We start from the raw sequence: 16,482 nt of genomic DNA, 5'->3' as shown, positions 1-16,482 counted from the left end.
TCTCCCAAGTATCCGCTTCCACGAAGGCTTCATTGGACTGCCTTTGCCAAGCCTTCTGACATAAAGGTTATCTCCTGATTTTGCTGGAATGAGGATGGTCCTGTTTTCCCTTGCTTTGGCTTCTGGCCAGAAACAGATGCTTTCACTGGGACAAAGCAGCAAACATTAAAAGAGAGGGGGGGGGAAAGACAATGGGCGCTGCAGCTCCAGAGGTGAAACCCGATCCTGCCAGCTCTCCTCCACCTGATCCTTCAGGGATCTCGACTCCATCTTGATCTTCAGATCCTGCTTCTCAGCCTCCAGCCTGGAGCCTTGAGAGGTTTTTTCTGTTCTTTCTCTTCCTTGCTCAGCCTGATGACATGACCACCATCTTCATCCCAGCCCTGTGGGACAATAAGTTTTGCCTCTCCTAATATTTTTAGTGGCCCAAGAAAGAGCCAACAGTTAAGGATTTTTTGTCCCTGGGCTCTGTTTCTTCTTTATTTACTTTTAATTCCTCTTACTATTCCTTTTATTTTTATTATTTTTATTATTATTAGCGATAGGATAACAACAACATAGAAGCAAAACCCAGCTAACATTATTGAGTTAAAAAGAAAAAGAAAACACAAGCCTTTTCAACTTTTAATTTATTTTTGGGTCATTTCCCCCCTTCATCACCTCCTCCTTGTTTTATTTCTGTGCAGTTTTGCAGTATTTCTGATCACCCCTTTGAAATGTTATAGCCCTTTAACACACACACACACACACACACACACACACACCAACTTGCCCCCCAAACAGATCAAGGGAACCCCCCCAAAGAAGGGCCCTTGCCCAGCTGTGCCTACCTGATTTGTTCCCCTGAAAGCATGTTCACCTTCCTTAGCTGTCCTCTGCCTTTCTCTCTGTGTGTGTTCCTCGCTTCCCACCTGCTGTGTATACAACAGCCCTACCAGGTAGGCCAGGTGCAGAGAATTTAAAAAAGCAGCAACAACAATGCAGAAAGGGGGGGGGGGTTTGAGCTTGATGCCTGGGGCTCTTCCTCCTCTCCTGCATCCCAGCCCAAAGATCTAACCCCAAATCCCTGGGGCCCCTTTTTAAAGGAGAAACTTGGAGAATCCACGTTGCAATGGGGGGGAAAGCGCCCCCCCCCCCCGCTCTCCACCTGCTCCTGGAAGCCACCTGGGTCTCTGGAGCATCCCATCTCGCGCAACGCCTTTCCCGGCACCATCTGGCCGGGCTGGGCTCGCCTGGGGCGGGGAGGAAAGGAGGGAGGGAAGGAAGGAAGGGAAGGGGAGATTAAAAGCAGCCTTCCCTCCCCTCCCTTCACCGCCCGCCCGTCCTGTTTGCTGGATCCGGCGGTGACGCAGCGCTGCCGGGAGCAGGGCGCACCCGCAGCAGCAGGCAGCAGCCGGCCAGGCTCCCAAGCCCCGGGCAGGTAAGCAAGCCAGCAAGGAGGGAGGGAGGGAGGAAGGGGAACCCCCCCCCCCAAATACCCTTTTAATCCACTTCTTGCACCCTCCCTCCCTCCCCTTGGCCAGCCTCCATCATGCGCGTCCGAGCGTTCCCACGTTCTCCAAGCCGGCTTGGTGTGGAGGCCGCCACCTGTCTTCTCCCGCGGCCGGGCAGGTGCCTCCCGAGGCGAGGCGGGGGGGGCCGAACCTCCCGGCTGGGCTGCGGAGGAACGGCTCGGGCTCGGCCTTCGGGGGCGCCCCTTGGGAGCTGTCCGGGGTGGGGCGGGTGCTGAAGCTGGCAACAGGCAGGCGCGCACGGCGGCGGCGGCGGGACGGAACGGGGGGGGGTCCGTGCGGAGAGCAGGCCGGCCCTGGCCTTGGGTGGAGAGGGTGGCTGGAGACCGGTGCCAACAGGGCACCCAAGACTTGCTTCCTTCTCCGAGGGATGATTGAGACATATCAGTACCGGGAATATTGTTATGATGTGCCCTCAAGTCGCGGCGACCTTGTGGACGAGTGACCTCCAAACTGCCCTGTCCTCAAAAGCGCTGCTCAGCTCTTCCAAACCCGAGCCTGGGGTTTCCTTGAGGGGGACCGTCCATCTCCCGTTTGCACTTCCTCCCTTCCTGCTGTCTCCCGCCTTTCGTAGCATGAGGGTCTTTTCCGGAGAATCCGGCCTCCTCGGGAGGTGCCCGCAAAGTAGGACAGCCCCCCCCCCCGTTGCATCCTTGTTTTGCTTCCAGAGAAAGTTCAGGCTTGGCTGAGAATGCCGATTTATTAAATAAATAATAATAGATACTGAGCTATACTATTTACTTATTTATTTGCTTGTTTGTTCATTGAAAACATTTTTATCCCTCCTTTCTCCTAAAAATAAGGGCCCAGTTTGTTTCTTGGGATTAAAAGGTTCCCTGTCTCCTGTGGCAAAACAATTTGGCTAGGTAGAGGGTAGAAGTCATGATTTTGGGGTCAGGAACACTTTGCTACTCCGCCTTGGGCAGCAATAGAGCATGGGTGGGTGCATGGGGGTCAGTTTTCAACACCCCTCCACCAAGGCCACGCCCAAGATCAGTTCACCTTACCTGCCCCAGGTACCCTGTCTCTGTTTTGACCCTGAATTGTTCCCAAATATCCATCCTGCACCTGGCATTCGGGCCACCCCTTTAACTGGAGCCAGGCCTGCCCTCCATATATAGGTATGGCTTCTGCTGCCCGCCTGCCTCCTCAAATAATTCTGCTCCCTGAGATCTGAGTGTAGGTATTGGATACTCTGTGGTTCCAAAAGCAGAGCACCCCTGAGCATAGGCAGAGTTCCATTCTTGCCACAGAGGAACCCAGGTAAGCTTGAATGCAGACTTCCCTGGGGATGATCACACAGAGAAAGTTAAGTGCCTCTTCGTATTTTATTTGCATTTTTTTAAAAATTAAAAAATTATATTCATGTAGGGAGGAAAATACCAATTCCTTCTAATTTTTTTTATTTCTTTGTTAAGTTTATTTATCTTGCCTTTATTCCCAAATATGCTTCTCAGAATTTCTGGCATCAGTGGATTAGAAACTAGATCACTCCTGGGTTTCACAAGTTTTATCGAACATTTATGTGAACTGTCCCAGCCGGAGAATTATAGCAGAGGGAATAAAATTGGTTTCTTTAAATAAACCCCTGTGCTTGCCTCTCAAAAGATTCCCCGATGCTTGTCAATGCTCATAAGTAGTAAAGAACCCCCTTTTCCTATTACAAGGAGATAAGAAAGTATGATATAGTGTTATCATTTAGTCGCTAAGTAAAACCCAAGGACCCACCCTCCTCAATGAACAGGAATTCTCATGGGGTCAAAAAATAAACCCCCAAACCCACTCAGTGCAAGTTTTTTTTAAGTATCCCTGCAGATACTTTTTAAAGTGAAGATAATTTTCAACATTTACTTGCTTTTAATTCTTCAATTGTATTTTAATTAGCATATAGGTTTGTTTTTAAATGTTTATTATATTTTGAACTCTATTCTTAATATCGTGAGCCACCTTGGGTCCCCCTTATTTAGAGGAAGGCGGCCTATAAATTAATAAACAAACAAATAAGCCCTCTGGGACAGCGTTTGCCTTCATTTATTGCTCTCGCTCCTTTTTCCCCCCATATGATTCACCTTCTGAAAGTCATTCCACCAGTATCTTTAGAGAAAGCCTGAGGATTTACCCCATTGTATGTTTGCCATTTAGGGTCAGTATTCTGCACACAGTGAAGGTCAGGACTCTGTGGGAGAGGGTGGTGGAAACCACAGACTTACAACCTGCCCAGTTTGGGTGCAAGAAAACAAGAGCATCCTCGGACATGTGGATCTAGCATCACCCGGGCTTCTGAGGGTTTTTCCAATACACACACTGTATAACTGTTTGGGGAGCTAAGGGCACTCTATCTATGCCCAGATGCACCATCGTTCATGCATGCGCAACCTGAGTCTTGATACTGAAAACATTCCTGTGTCGGAGGCCTGGATGAGGCCCGTCTCAAGCTGAACCGGCCATGGAAATATCCATAAGCCTTTCTTCTAGATCTGTCCCATCTAAACCTGCATCCGTGGTCGACATATTTTAGTCTGACTTGCCACCAGCTGAGAAAATTTTCCATACAACCAGCTAGTTGTTCAAACAGGATTCTTTCTTCTTCTTTTAAAATAATCTCAGCCTGTTCTACAAGTCCTTTAATGGTGTATATTTAAATAGCTTTTCCCTGGGCTTTGTTGGTAACCTTACACACACACACACACACACACACACACACACACACACACACACACACACCAAGAGCTAAGTTGCTTACAGAGTGACGACTTGCCTATCGTCAGTAAAAAAAAATCACAAAAGGGGACTCTGATTTGTGTAAAATGGCACATGCTAATTTCTACATGGAGGACCCAGTGCGGTCGAATGGAGCGAGTAATAGCCTAGGACTCAAAAGGCCTGAGTTTGAATCTCCACTCAGCCTTGAAAGTTCACAGGTTGTGTATGTGGAATTGGTAAAAACCACTTGTTAAATACCCCCCACTTACCTTAAAAGTCCTTTTAGGGTCACTATCAATCAGTTCCAACTGGAGAGCATGAAACAAAAATATTTTTTATGTACAGTGCAAGTCATTAGAAATGATTTTTTTAAAATTAGGTTAAACAGAGTGAGGGATGGCTGGATCCGTCCGTGGGTTGGGAGTTTCATTCCCCACTTGTGCCTCCTCTGAGTTGAGCCAACCTGGGTAGCCTTGGGCCAACTGCAGAGTCCAAGGACACTGAAAAGAAGGGAAGGGGAAACCCCTCCTGTGTCTTCTCTGCTTGGGAAATCCCCCCCAAAAAGGGTTGCCATAAATCAGAATTGACTTGACAGCCCATGATGATTGGAACAGAGTGACAACGGAAATCAGCCTTTAGGAAAGAGAGAGAGCAGGGGAGCAGGAGGACCTGCTATTGAGCGGGCCCTCCAGGTGCAGCTACCTGTGGATTTTGTGCACCTTTAGGGGCTTTGAGCTCCCTCCTTAAGGGTTTGCATTTTTGAATGGGATTTGGACGTTACCAGCCCTTCCAATACAGGATACCCTCAAAGGAAGGGCTGTCCCATCTAAACCTGCATCCATGGTCACCCAGCTGAACTAATTCCAGTGAGCAGACCTGATTTCGTGACTTTTATTCCCTTCACCTTTCCAGCAGGAGGCTAAGATTGTTCTGCCTAACTCTTTTGTCTGCACCCACAGGAGGGAAGGAGGCCCCTCTTTTTCCACCACCCCCAAGATGGTGAGCCGCCTCCCTCGCTCGGCGGACCTGAGCCGCTTCTGCCAGAAGCTCAGCCGGGTGAAGACCCTGGAAGAGGACATGATGGAGACATCCTTCAACCGATGCTTGACCACCGTGGACCTGGCCTTGCTCGGCATCGGCGGGATGGTGGGCTCCGGGCTCTACGTCCTCACAGGCACCGTCGCCAAGGAGACGGCCGGGCCTGCCATCGTGGTCTCCTTCATCATCGCCGGGATCGCCTCACTGCTGGCCGCCCTCTGCTACGCGGAGTTTGGGGCTCACGTGCCCAAGACCGGCTCGGCGTACATGTTCACATACGTCTCTGTGGGCGAGATCTGGGCCTTCCTCATCGGGTGGAATGTCATCTTGGAGTACATGATAGGTGGGGCAGCGGTGGCGAGGGCCTGGAGCGGCTACCTCGATGCCATATTTGACCACAGGATCAAGAACTTCACCGAGACCCACGTGGGCGCTTGGCACGTTCCCTTCCTGGCCCATTACCCGGACTTCTTGGCCTCGGGCATCCTCCTCCTTGCCATGGCCTTCATCTCATTTGGCGCACGGGTCTCCTCCTGGCTCAACCACATCTTCTCGGCCGTCAGCATGGGCGTCATCCTCTTCATTCTTATCATGGGGTTCATTCTGGCCAGACCCCAGAACTGGAGCGCCAGCGAAGGGGGCTTTGCCCCTTTTGGCCTCTCCGGCATCATGGCCGGCTCGGCCACTTGCTTCTACGCCTTCGTGGGCTTCGACGTGATCGCCACCTGCAGCGAAGAGGCCAGGAACCCGCAACGGGCCATCCCGAGGGCCATCGCCATCGCCCTGAGCCTCGCCACCGGGGCCTACATCCTCGTCTCCGTGGTGCTGACACTGATGGTGCCCTGGCACTCTCTGGACCCGGACTCGGCCCTGGCGGATGCCTTCTACCGGAGGGGTTACGCCTGGGCTGGCTTCATCGTAGCTGCCGGCTCCCTTTGCGGTAAGTCTGGACCCTCCGTTTCTATATCTTTTATTTATTTATTTATTTATTTATTTATTTATTGGATTTCTATCCTGCCCATCTGTTTATTTATTAAATTTATACCCCGCCCATCTAGACCAAAGTCTACTCTGGGCGGCTAACAATAAAAAAATAAAATAAAAACAATAAAATAAAAAACAACAATAGTAATATAGTTCAAGATGGGGGGGGGGGAGAAATATTCAAGTGATGACAGGAGGGAAAGCGTGCCTAAAGAGCCAGGTCTTAAGTTTGCTCTTAAAAACACCCAGCGAGGGAGCCAGACAGATCTCTGGGGGCAGACTGTGCCAAAGGCGAGGGGCCACTGCCGAGAAGGCCCGGCTTCTTGTTCTTTCTCTACGGGCCTTCCTCGGCATCCCAAGATTTAATTAGAGAAAATAGGAAGGTAAATTTTTATTTCTTCATAAAATTATTTATAAATTGCCTTTTGGCCCACCAAAGGTCAATTCTGGGCAGTTTACAAATTTAGAAACAATAAAACCAAAAACATACAGTATATTATAGGTCCAAGATGGCAAAGTATAAGAAAAGTATATTTCCTTCTAAACTACGGGCAGGGATGGGGACGGAGGGGACACTGTGGGTTGATTTCTCATATCCCTGGGATCTTCTAGGAGTCATGTGGACCCCCCAAAAGTGTTGTGGAGAGGGTCAAAGAAAAGGAACGAAGACAGAAGTAACTAGAAGTCCATTTCTGGCTTTGAAATAAACGTAAAACTGTTTGGTGTTAAAAGGCACGGGAGGCTTTGATGTATTAAATACAGATCACCATCCTGGAGGCTTGCAAGAGTAGCACTTTGTCTTTTTTTTCCTCCTGGGGCAAGATTAATTCGGGTGGACTAGCCTGGGAGACAGCCGGCTGGCTGGCTCAGTTGAGTTAGCTCCCCGGCTGCAGAGCGAGAGTTTGGGAGTTCGATTCCCCCACTGCGTGCCTCCAGGGAGAAGAGCCAGCCTGGGTGGCCTTGGGCCAGCTGCACACTCAGTCCCAGGGATTCCCTGCCAGAAGAAGAAGGGAACGGGAAATGACTTCTGAAGATTCTCTGCCTGGAAAACCCTGGAGAGGGTCGTTGTGCGTCAGAATCAACTCGACGGCACGTGGTTATTAATCCGGGAGCCTGCTGGCTACTAGAACAAGGCTGCATGGTGGCCAGTCCTGTCCTGAACCCAGTCAGTTTCATGCCCTGCTTACCCCCTCCCCAGGGGCTTCCCCCCACACACACCCCACTGTTCCAGGCATAAGGGTGCCGTTGACGGTCCGGGGGGCAGCTCCTCTGTTTGGCCTCATCCAATTGGCAGATCGCATATTCCCGACATCAGCTGCCATTTGAGAGGGAATGAGGCAGTTCTGGAAGGCAGCGGGCCTTCCTTCTTCCGAGGTTTTCCAATGGAGACTAGACAGCCATCTTCCAAAGAAGCTGCAGTTATGGATTTCAAGGGGTGGGACTAGATGACCTTTAGAGACCTCTTCCATCTCCACAGTGCTGTGGCTCCTAGGCTGCAAGGGGCTTCCCAGCTCCCACGTCTCTTCTTTTCCTCACTCATCTTGTTCCAGTGAGAACCAACTGGCACGGCAGTGGCCGTTTCTGTTGCAGAGGTTCGAATGTTGGGTAAATTTCCTCAAGGTGCACAGCAGAGGTGCAAGGATGTAAGGAGCGAAATTACCTTCAAGTCTCCCCAGAGCAGACCAGCCCTTATGGCCTGATCAATTGGCACTTACAAAAACTCACACTGAGTCATTGGTAAGAGAAAGAATAAAAAGGTCTCCTTTACTCACAGTTGGACAGGTCAAAACAGCATACTGTACAAATATGACTGCTTGAGATAGCAACAGGCCTCAGCACAGACTGCTTCCAGCAGACTCCTGCAAACTGCCTTCTAAGATACTAACTCTGCACAAACTGCCAGCAAACTAAAAGAGAGGGGGGAAAGACCTTTAAGCAGAGAGGTGGGGCACCCTCTGAAATCAGAGGCAGGGAAGGAACGATTGGTGACTGCTGGACTGATTGACAGTTGTTTCAGCCAAGGAAGGGAGCTCTCAGGCAAACCTACTAAAGGCAGTATGCAAGGTTGCAAAAACTCCAAACACTTTCTGACATTGTTCCTTTCCGTGTCCTCCCTAGCCATGAACACCGTGCTCCTCAGCAACCTCGTCTCTCTCCCCCGCATCGTCTACGCCATGGCCGAGGACGGCCTCTTCTTCCAGGTCTTTTCCCGCGTCCACCCCCGCACGCAGGTCCCCGTGGTGGCCATCGTGGTCTTCGGCTTCCTCACCTCCGTCCTGGCCCTCATCTTCGACCTGGAAGCCCTAGTCCAGTTCTTATCCATCGGCACCCTCTTGGCCTACACCTTCGTGGCGGCCAGCGTGATCATCCTGCGCTTCCAGCAACCCAAGGCAGGCGCCCCCAACCCGCCGGCGGGGAGCGAGGCCACCCCACCGCCCGCGGAGACCCTCGGCACCACGGAGCCGAAGGAGTACGAATCTTTTTCCGACAAGCTGCAGCTGGTGGGCAAGGAGAAATCGAAAGGCTCCCGGGAGCCTGGGCAACTGAAGGCCACTTTCGAACCCTACCTGGACTTCCTGAGCGACTTCTACCCAGGGGAAGTGGTCACCGTGGCCGTGGTCGTCCTCATGGTGTCGGCTATCTGCCTGTCGGCCACCCTGGTGTTTGGGAGGAACCAGCTGCACCTGCCCACCTGGAGCTACGCTCTGCTGGTGCTGCTCTTCAGCCTGGCCTTGCTGTCTAGCTTGCTTCTCATCAGCGTCCATGAGCAAAAGCAAAGCACACAGACGTTCCAGGTAAAGGGGGCGGATGCCAGGATGGGTGTGTGTGTGTGTGTGTGTCAACAGCCACATTTAGCTCCAGGGGATTTCTCGCACGAGTGGATGGGAGTGGAGGCAAAAGCTGCACTCCCTCGACCCCTGCATTTTTAGCTCCACGGTCTTAAAGCTGGAGAGAGGGGTTTCCGTGTTCTAGAATGGCCACGCTTAGCTGGCTGGATAGCGCAGTGGCTCTGGAGCCAGAGGTTGGGAGTTTGATTCCCCAATTGGGAGAAAGAGCCAGCCTGGGTAGCCTTGGGCCAGCTGCGCAGTCCGAGAAAGGCTCCAAAGGAACGGAAGGGTAAACCACTCACTGCCTACCTAATAGTATTCCCAGTTTTCCAGGTAGAGATGACCCAGAAAGGGTAAGGGGTGGGGGTGGGCGGGTTCCCAGTTGCGAATCAAGTCACCGGTGCAACTTAAGTATGACTTGACCACAAGTCCCATGACTTGAGTTGCCATCCCTGCCATTCAGATGATAAGCAATGCCCGAAGGGTTGAAAGAAGGGTGTGTTGCACGCCCAGCAAGAATCCTCCAGTCACCTTGAGCCTCCCCAACCTTTCCCTCTACGGCAAGGGCAGAAAAGCTACAAACGGATCCGTCTGGTCCCTTCTTCCTCACCTCCCGGTCTCTGCTTCCTCCTCAGCTGCCGCTGGTGCCCTTGACGCCGGCGCTCAGCATCTTCATCAACATCTATCTCATGCTGAAACTCAACTACATGACCTGGCTGCGGTTCTCCATATGGCTGATCGCAGGTGAGTTGCTTTGGGTGCAGGTGGGGAGAGATGCTCGGGAAGTGGGCGACGAGATACATTTACAGGCATTTACTGGGAGGTTTTGGTCAAAACTGGAGCTGCAGGAGAGCTCAGGGGCTGAGGTCTCTGGCTGTGGAGCCAGAGGTTGGGAGTTCGATTCCCCACCATGGGCCTCCCTAACAGGGTCTGGACTCCATGATCTAGAGGGTCTCTTCCATGATGATGACTAGCATCTGCAGTAGCACACCGGCAGTGTGCTCGAACCTCTGCAAGGTGCAATATCAGCTTTGGCCAGTTTTTCCTGTATGTTTTTTTTTGGCTCAGCCAGCGTTGACCAGGCAATACCTTCTCTCAATAATACACACATGAACCCCCACAAACGCCCCAAATTGTTTGAGATTAAATTTCAGAACAAACATTTTAGAAGCTGTCAATTTTAGGCCACGTCCAAGACCAGGAGCGGCCAAAGGCGTGGTGGACCACGGACACCTCCTAACCAGGCAAACATTCAGAATGCTGCTGGATGCTTCCTCAAGGGCTTGAGACAGCCAAAGAAAATGGAAAGGTCCAAAAAATCATCCTGGCTAGATGGGGAAGCTGCCAGATCCATTGCATTTACCTCAAGCATGGCCTTCGCTTCATAGACAGAGCTGGAGCAAGACAACCCAGCTGACGTCCCCAGATGAAAACCTGAGGTCATTGCCGTACCTCAAGCTGATCCTTTAAGTCCCTCTGTTTGGTCCGTTCCAGAGACAGGCTGGTTTGGTCCTTTTCCCAGTAACCACATGATGCAAGTGCCATCACCAACCAGCCTGTCCTTGATACCTATCAGGGACCATTGGTTTTTCTGTATGTGTGTTTCAGTGTTGATAGGATTGCTCCATTCTGGTTGACTTCCAGCACAGGCGGTCACTGGGATCAAACCAAAGTGGAGCTCATAGTTTTCAATTTCCATCCACTTTCAATGTCCCAATATCATTAAGTGGCTTAAGCAGACAGCTTAGCCACTTAACAATATTGGGAAATTAACTGCTGTTTCTTTGTGGAGGGGGAAGAAGGTGGGTACAAAGTTCTTTGTTGTTGTTTTAAAGCCTAGTTAAGACAGTGCTGATGTACTATACCTTTTTGGGGGGAAGGGGGATGAAAGCTTTCTCCCAGATAGAACTAGAGACAGAGCAAGGAAGCGATTTTTAGAGATTTCTTTCTTTTCCCCTTTAAAGGAAGGTAGGCCAAAAAGGATTCCTTGAGGTGCGTATGCCATATGGGTGCAAGGATCATGCCACCCAATGGCATACGTACGATTCTTCTATGCAAACTTAAGTGATGCTTAAGTTTATCTATCTAGCCGAGCCCTTGGTTCAGCACCAGATCCTCAGCTTCAACATCTAGCGAGATGACTGGGGGGCCCTTTCTGTCTTCCCCCACCATGCTGAGCTCTACAAGGCCCAGCCTGATCCAGAGACGGGCCAGAATTGAAAGCTCCCCAGTCTGTAGCCATTTTAGACATCTAATAAGGTCATCACCCCTGTTAACAAAGTGTGGCTCAGGAGTAGAGAAGAAAGGTGGCCGTGGGAGGCGCGAATAACATGAACGTGGCTTTCTCTCGCATTTGCAGTTCCTCACCCTGCTTAGGAAGGCTTTGCACATGGTTTTTTAAGCTCCAGAGCTGGGTCTAGGATTGTTCTCAATCTTGTTCCTCCTCTGTGCCCCAGGCTTGATGGTCTACTTCGGTTACGGCATCTGGCACAGCAAGGAGAACCTGCGGGAGTCCCAGGCACACGCCGTCAGCGCGCGCTACGTGGTCTTCCCCAACAGCAGCCTGGAAGAGAGCGTCCAGACGGTGCAACCGAGCACCCAGCCGTCTCAGGGTTTGGAAGAAACCGCAGAAGAGGAAGCAAAGAGATGATGCGGGAGGGGGGAAGGCCTAACCGGAGGAGACCCTTCCCTTGCCCCCCCACATCCAGCCCACTGTTCTCAAGTATTTTGGCCACCAACGAGAAGGCTCACCAGGCCCAGCTGCGAAGCCCGGTGGAATAGCGAGCCACTGCCAACGGAACACAGATGCGCTGCACCCCCTCCTTTCAGTTGCTTGGGTCCCCATTTGTGTTGCTGGAAACCTGGGTTCATTGGGCCACTGGTCCCCCTTGGAAATGGCCCAGGTTGTCCCTCCACCGGCTTGGAGGTGGCTTGGATCTGCCGTGGGCTTCCTTTGACGTGTGGCCGACGGTGGATGAAAATTCCCTCCTCCTTCTTCCCAGCTGCCAATGTGTTCCCGTCACTTTCCTCTTGCCTTAATCTGGCTGTTTTATTAGTTCCTGTCAAATTATAAGGTCTTGGTTGTCAACGAAGGACCGCAGCCTGTTTAGATGATGCTGCGATGTGATGCAGCTGCTTGCCGCAGGAAGGCTTCAGCCAAATCACGAGGAGGAGGAGGAGGAGGAGGAGGAGGAGCTTCCGATAGAGGTCTGGGTCCCAGATTATCAATGCACAAGATTGTGTTGTGATTCATTGCCGTTCCCTCTGAAGAACGCCGACACCGCAGACACGGCGCCTGGCCCGTGATGATGGCAAGGCGACTAGAGAGCCCAAGACTTTGGCCGTTGTCATGCTCTGAGCTCCTTTCTTGCACAAATGCTTAGAGGCCGTCAGGATTCAAGCCTGCAGAGGCGTGAATTACAGGCCATGTTATCAGGAGCCGCACTTCATTTTGCACACAAATGACATGGCCCGGTTATGCCCGGCCACAAGAGAGGACAGCGCTGGCCTGCTTCCCACCTGATCAGCCCAAACAGAAGAGGGGATCATGAGCCTTTTCTGGATGGCCAATTCCCATGATTGCGGGATGCTGCTGGAGTGCTTCTGTATCCCGTGGGAGCGGGGGGGGGGAATAACTCCCTTCAACCCAATGGAAACTCAACCAGTCCCATTCAGTATCATGAAGTCTGCAGAACTCACCCGTCCTTGCTAGTCAAAAGAGGGCCCCCTTTTAAATTGTCGGACTGGGGATGAGACCAGCTTGGGTCTCTTATCCAGCTGTTGGTCACACCTGGCGCCTGCAGTAAAAGAGTAGCCAATTTCTCCCAGAAGCCTCAGCCAGCGTCCTCACCTGGATTCTTGGCAGTCCCCGAAAGGAGGTTGTATTTATTAATTTATTTATTACGTCTCTGTCTTGCCTTTCATCTAATGAGGTCACGGCGGCTTGCCTGCCTGTCTCCCTCCTCTCTTTATCGTTGCATCCTCAGCCTTATTGGTATGCAAAGTGTTAACAAAGACCGCCCGACTGATTAGCACCCCTCCACCTCCCGGGGTGCCCCACTTTCTAGCTCTCGGTTCTCTCCAGACCCTCCTCTTCCCCCACCACAGCACAATCCCCCCCCTTCCCCTTCCCCCATGGCACCTTCCAGGCATCTTTGATATTTCATAGCGGACTTGTTCCTGCCAGCTTTTAAAAAGAACCGCAGACTTCCGTGGGCCCAACGGCCTCATACTAATCGGTAGCGCAGTACTATCTCCCACATTTCTGACAGCCGAGATACCCTTTTTATTCCTGGATTAAAACTGGAAAGATACTTTTCTTCTGCGCGTCTACAGTATGGCACAACAAGGATTAAAGACCCAGGAATTACTTTGCCAGAAAGCTGATGCGGACCAGGAGAAATATGCTAATCTCTCTTGGAAATGTTTCTGGAGCAGGCTGGCATTTTTTCTGGGCCTGCCTCTTTAGAAGGTTGGCAACCGGCACGCAGCAGCAGCTGCTACAGCGAGAGAGTTTGAACAAGCCAGATGTAATGTGAGGCCGACAGGCAGAAAGGCGGCCAGAACTGGGACTCTGGCAGAGGTGTGGCCAGGACCCTCCCCTGCGGAGGGCCACGGAGCAGCTTTTCTGAGGTTTATTCGTCTGTAGCACAAAATTTGGGACCTATTGCGAGGATTCGCCCAGTCCTTGAACAGGATGAAACATTCCACCGGGCGCAATCCCACCTCATCTGTTTCCAAAGGGGCCATCCACCCCAAAGGGCCTCGCTCTTTCCTGGAAGCACCGCTCTGGACAAAAGTCTCCGGGCTCTTTGGGGCCTTTCCAACCCCACCCGGGGATGGGGGGGCTGTCCTTCAGAGTCACCACTCAGCCGTACTGCCCTATCAGAACCACTCAGCCAGGCTTTATGAAAGAGCGGCCGCTCTGGCTACTGCCAGAGGGTCACGGGCCGTGGTAGGGCCACCGCGGGCTTGCATGTCAAACCTTCCCCCACCCCAAACAAAGATCACTTTCTGCTTTTGCCGGTCTGTGCAGTTAGTGTGGCTGCTTCTGCAGTTTGGGGGGCCAAGGGTGTATCTCCGGCCCATCGAAGCTCCTGGCCACGAATCCCAGGGAGGCAGCAGGCGGTGCACGGTGTCGGGTCCCTCCAGCCCTTCCCCAAACCGCTGGCTTGCTCCCCCTCCCTTCTGCTCAAAATGATATGGCTATCATCTCTGCCACTCACCCACAGAAAGCATCCCTTTGGGGCAGGGCGAAGGGGCTCAAGAGTGTTGCAGGCCGTCCACTCAGGAGATTCTTGGGGGGCAAAAACCAGATGATCAGATACATTTCAGTCTGGTCTCATGCCTGGTCTAGGGGCCAAAACAGGCTTGGCCACCCTGACGGATGAGCTGGTTCACAGCCGAGAACCAGCGACCGTGTTTTGGTGGGTGGGTGGGTGGACGGCTACCCTGTAGATTTTCTCAGATCTCTCCGCAGCTTTTGATACCATCAGCCGTGATCTTCTCCTGGAGTAGCTTTGTGGGTCCCAAGTAGGAGGCCCTGGATTTTAGGGTCAGCTACAAAGAGGAGTGCTGGGAGATTTCTGCTCTGCCCCATGACAGTTGGGCTTTGGGGTATCATGGGGCTCTGCTCGGTCTCCTAGGCTGCTCAACGTCCCTATGAGGCCACGGTGTGAGATCATCTGTGGTTTGAGAGTTGGGTTCTGGCTTTAGCTTGATGATTCTACGTCTTAGTGTCCTCCGTATCAGTTGAGGTTGTGGAGGCGCTGCCTGGATCCTGCCACCGGCTGGACAAAAGCCAGTAAATTGGAGCAGGGGTCCTTTCTGACCCATCAGAGGTTCTTGTGAGTTACTGGTTCCATCTCTTGCGAATCAGCCATGCCGCTTGTCCTGAATGGGGCTGCTTGCTCCTTGAAGGAGAGCAGGTTTGAGGGGCTTCCTGGATCCCTCTCTGGGAGGACTCAGTGGCTCAGAACGCTCGAGGCCAACTCATAAAATTTCACAGACAAGAGACGGCCCTCCAGGAGTCCTTCATGCACGAGTAATACCCCATTTGGGTTGCTGAATGGACACCTTGTAGAGCTGCCCTTGACGTATCGGTTCCAAAGTACTGGGTCCCCAGAAGGCTTCGCCACTCGCTGTGCTGGCCGGGATTTCCAGGATTTGTCGTCCAAGCACATCTGGAGACCCAGGGTTGCTAAAACCTGCAACCAGCAGCTCGGTGACTGACGCAAACACCTTCCAGAAAAAGAAAACGACACCCATTCTAAAAGGACTGCATTAGCTGCCTGTTTCAGAGATGACCACACACGTGTTAGCAATGCTAGGAAAAAGGATGAGATTTAAAGTCCTCAGTGGGATACTTGAGGGGGGGTGCCCACTCCTCAGACCAACTTGTCTAAACATTGAGATCTGTCAGGGTGGCCCTCTTACGTGTCTCCACCACCGAAAGCAATTTGCAATGTGGGGAGAAGGACCCCCAGCGGTAAAGACTAGGGTCGCTTCCCCTCGGAGGCTTCCGTGGGATGAACTAGCCCTTCATTTCGGCACCAAGCCCAGCCGTGATTGTCCGTGGCTTCGTCTCCAATTTTTTGGGTTGCCGGTTTCTGCTCTGCTTCGCTCAAAGTGTTTTAAGGTGTGCTTAAATGTGTTTCAAACTGTTTTCAAGTATTTGGATGGTTCCAAAATTCTTTCAAGGCAAGGCCACTGATTGTACCCCGCCCTCGGGTCTGTTGATATAGAGTGGATAAAAAAGTATTTTAATAAATAGTGTCTACTCCAAGACATGCAGAACTGTGGACAGATCAGGTGTCTCCAAGAATGGGGGCAGGTGGCCGTCCTGGCCTCAACCGTGCCAAGACGCTCCTCTCCTCCAGAATTAAATCTAAGGATACATTCACACTGCAAAACTGCATCTTTGAGAGCAAAGGGACATCCCACCCACCCTCATGCAGGCCAAGTCTGTCTTTTTCTGATCTATCTTTCAAATTATCTGCAGCATCTCTGTCTTGCGTGGGTCCACCTTCGTTTGTTCATCCTCCTCCAGTTCATTACCAGTCCATGCAGGGGCCGTCCTTAGATTGAGACAGAAAGGGGAAATGCAGGATCTCTGTACCATCAAACTCCTACAGGCAAAAAAAACTCTCCCAGTGATTTCACAGAGAGGTGAACAGACCCCTTGGGAGAGGCAGGCCAACCCACCCCCATGTCGAACAGGAGTACTCCAACAAAACCTGGAGATCTTACACGTTTTGGGAGGATAACTCCCAGAATCCACCAGCCAGACTCTGGGGACTAATCCCCACCCTTATTAACAAACATTTCCAAGCCCTGAGTGTGTAGTTTTCAGCAGGGAAAAAAAGGTACGGAAGAAAATGGTTTTGGGGGATAAAATCCCTCTGCCCCTGTTTTTTGTC

General features: G+C 51.8%; 1 protein-coding gene across 1 annotated transcript; it reads left to right on the top strand.

Annotated features, from left to right (window-relative positions):
* Positions 1 to 1,301: 1,301 nt before the first annotated feature.
* On the top strand, positions 1,302 to 15,848 carry SLC7A4 (solute carrier family 7 member 4). Its single transcript, XM_072983475.2, has 5 exons — positions 1,302 to 1,420; positions 5,174 to 6,192; positions 8,355 to 9,031; positions 9,700 to 9,808; positions 11,521 to 15,848. The coding sequence occupies exons 2-5, from the start codon at positions 5,211 to 5,213 to the stop codon at positions 11,712 to 11,714; spliced, it is 1,962 nt and encodes a 653-aa protein (XP_072839576.2). The 5' UTR covers positions 1,302 to 1,420; positions 5,174 to 5,210; the 3' UTR covers positions 11,715 to 15,848.
* Positions 15,849 to 16,482: the final 634 nt, after the last annotated feature.

The sequence above is a fragment of the Pogona vitticeps genome, chromosome 14 (assembly GCF_051106095.1).
Source record: "Pogona vitticeps strain Pit_001003342236 chromosome 14, PviZW2.1, whole genome shotgun sequence".
In the NCBI taxonomy this organism is placed as follows: Eukaryota; Metazoa; Chordata; class Lepidosauria; order Squamata; family Agamidae; genus Pogona; species Pogona vitticeps.
Note: the sequence above shows the minus strand (reverse complement) of the source record. Positions and strands in the feature narration are given on the sequence as shown.

Bases quoted from the DNA above. Each gene is read 5' to 3' on its own strand.
- SLC7A4 (XM_072983475.2), top strand. From the start codon at position 5,211: ATGGTGAGCCGCCTCCCTCGCTCGGCGGACCTGAGCCGCTTCTGCCAG. The intron at 6,193-8,354 runs GTAAGTCTGGAC...TGTCCTCCCTAG, and splicing joins AGCTGCCGGCTCCCTTTGCG to CCATGAACACCGTGCTCCTC. The intron at 9,809-11,520 runs GTGAGTTGCTTT...TCTGTGCCCCAG, and splicing joins CTCCATATGGCTGATCGCAG to GCTTGATGGTCTACTTCGGT.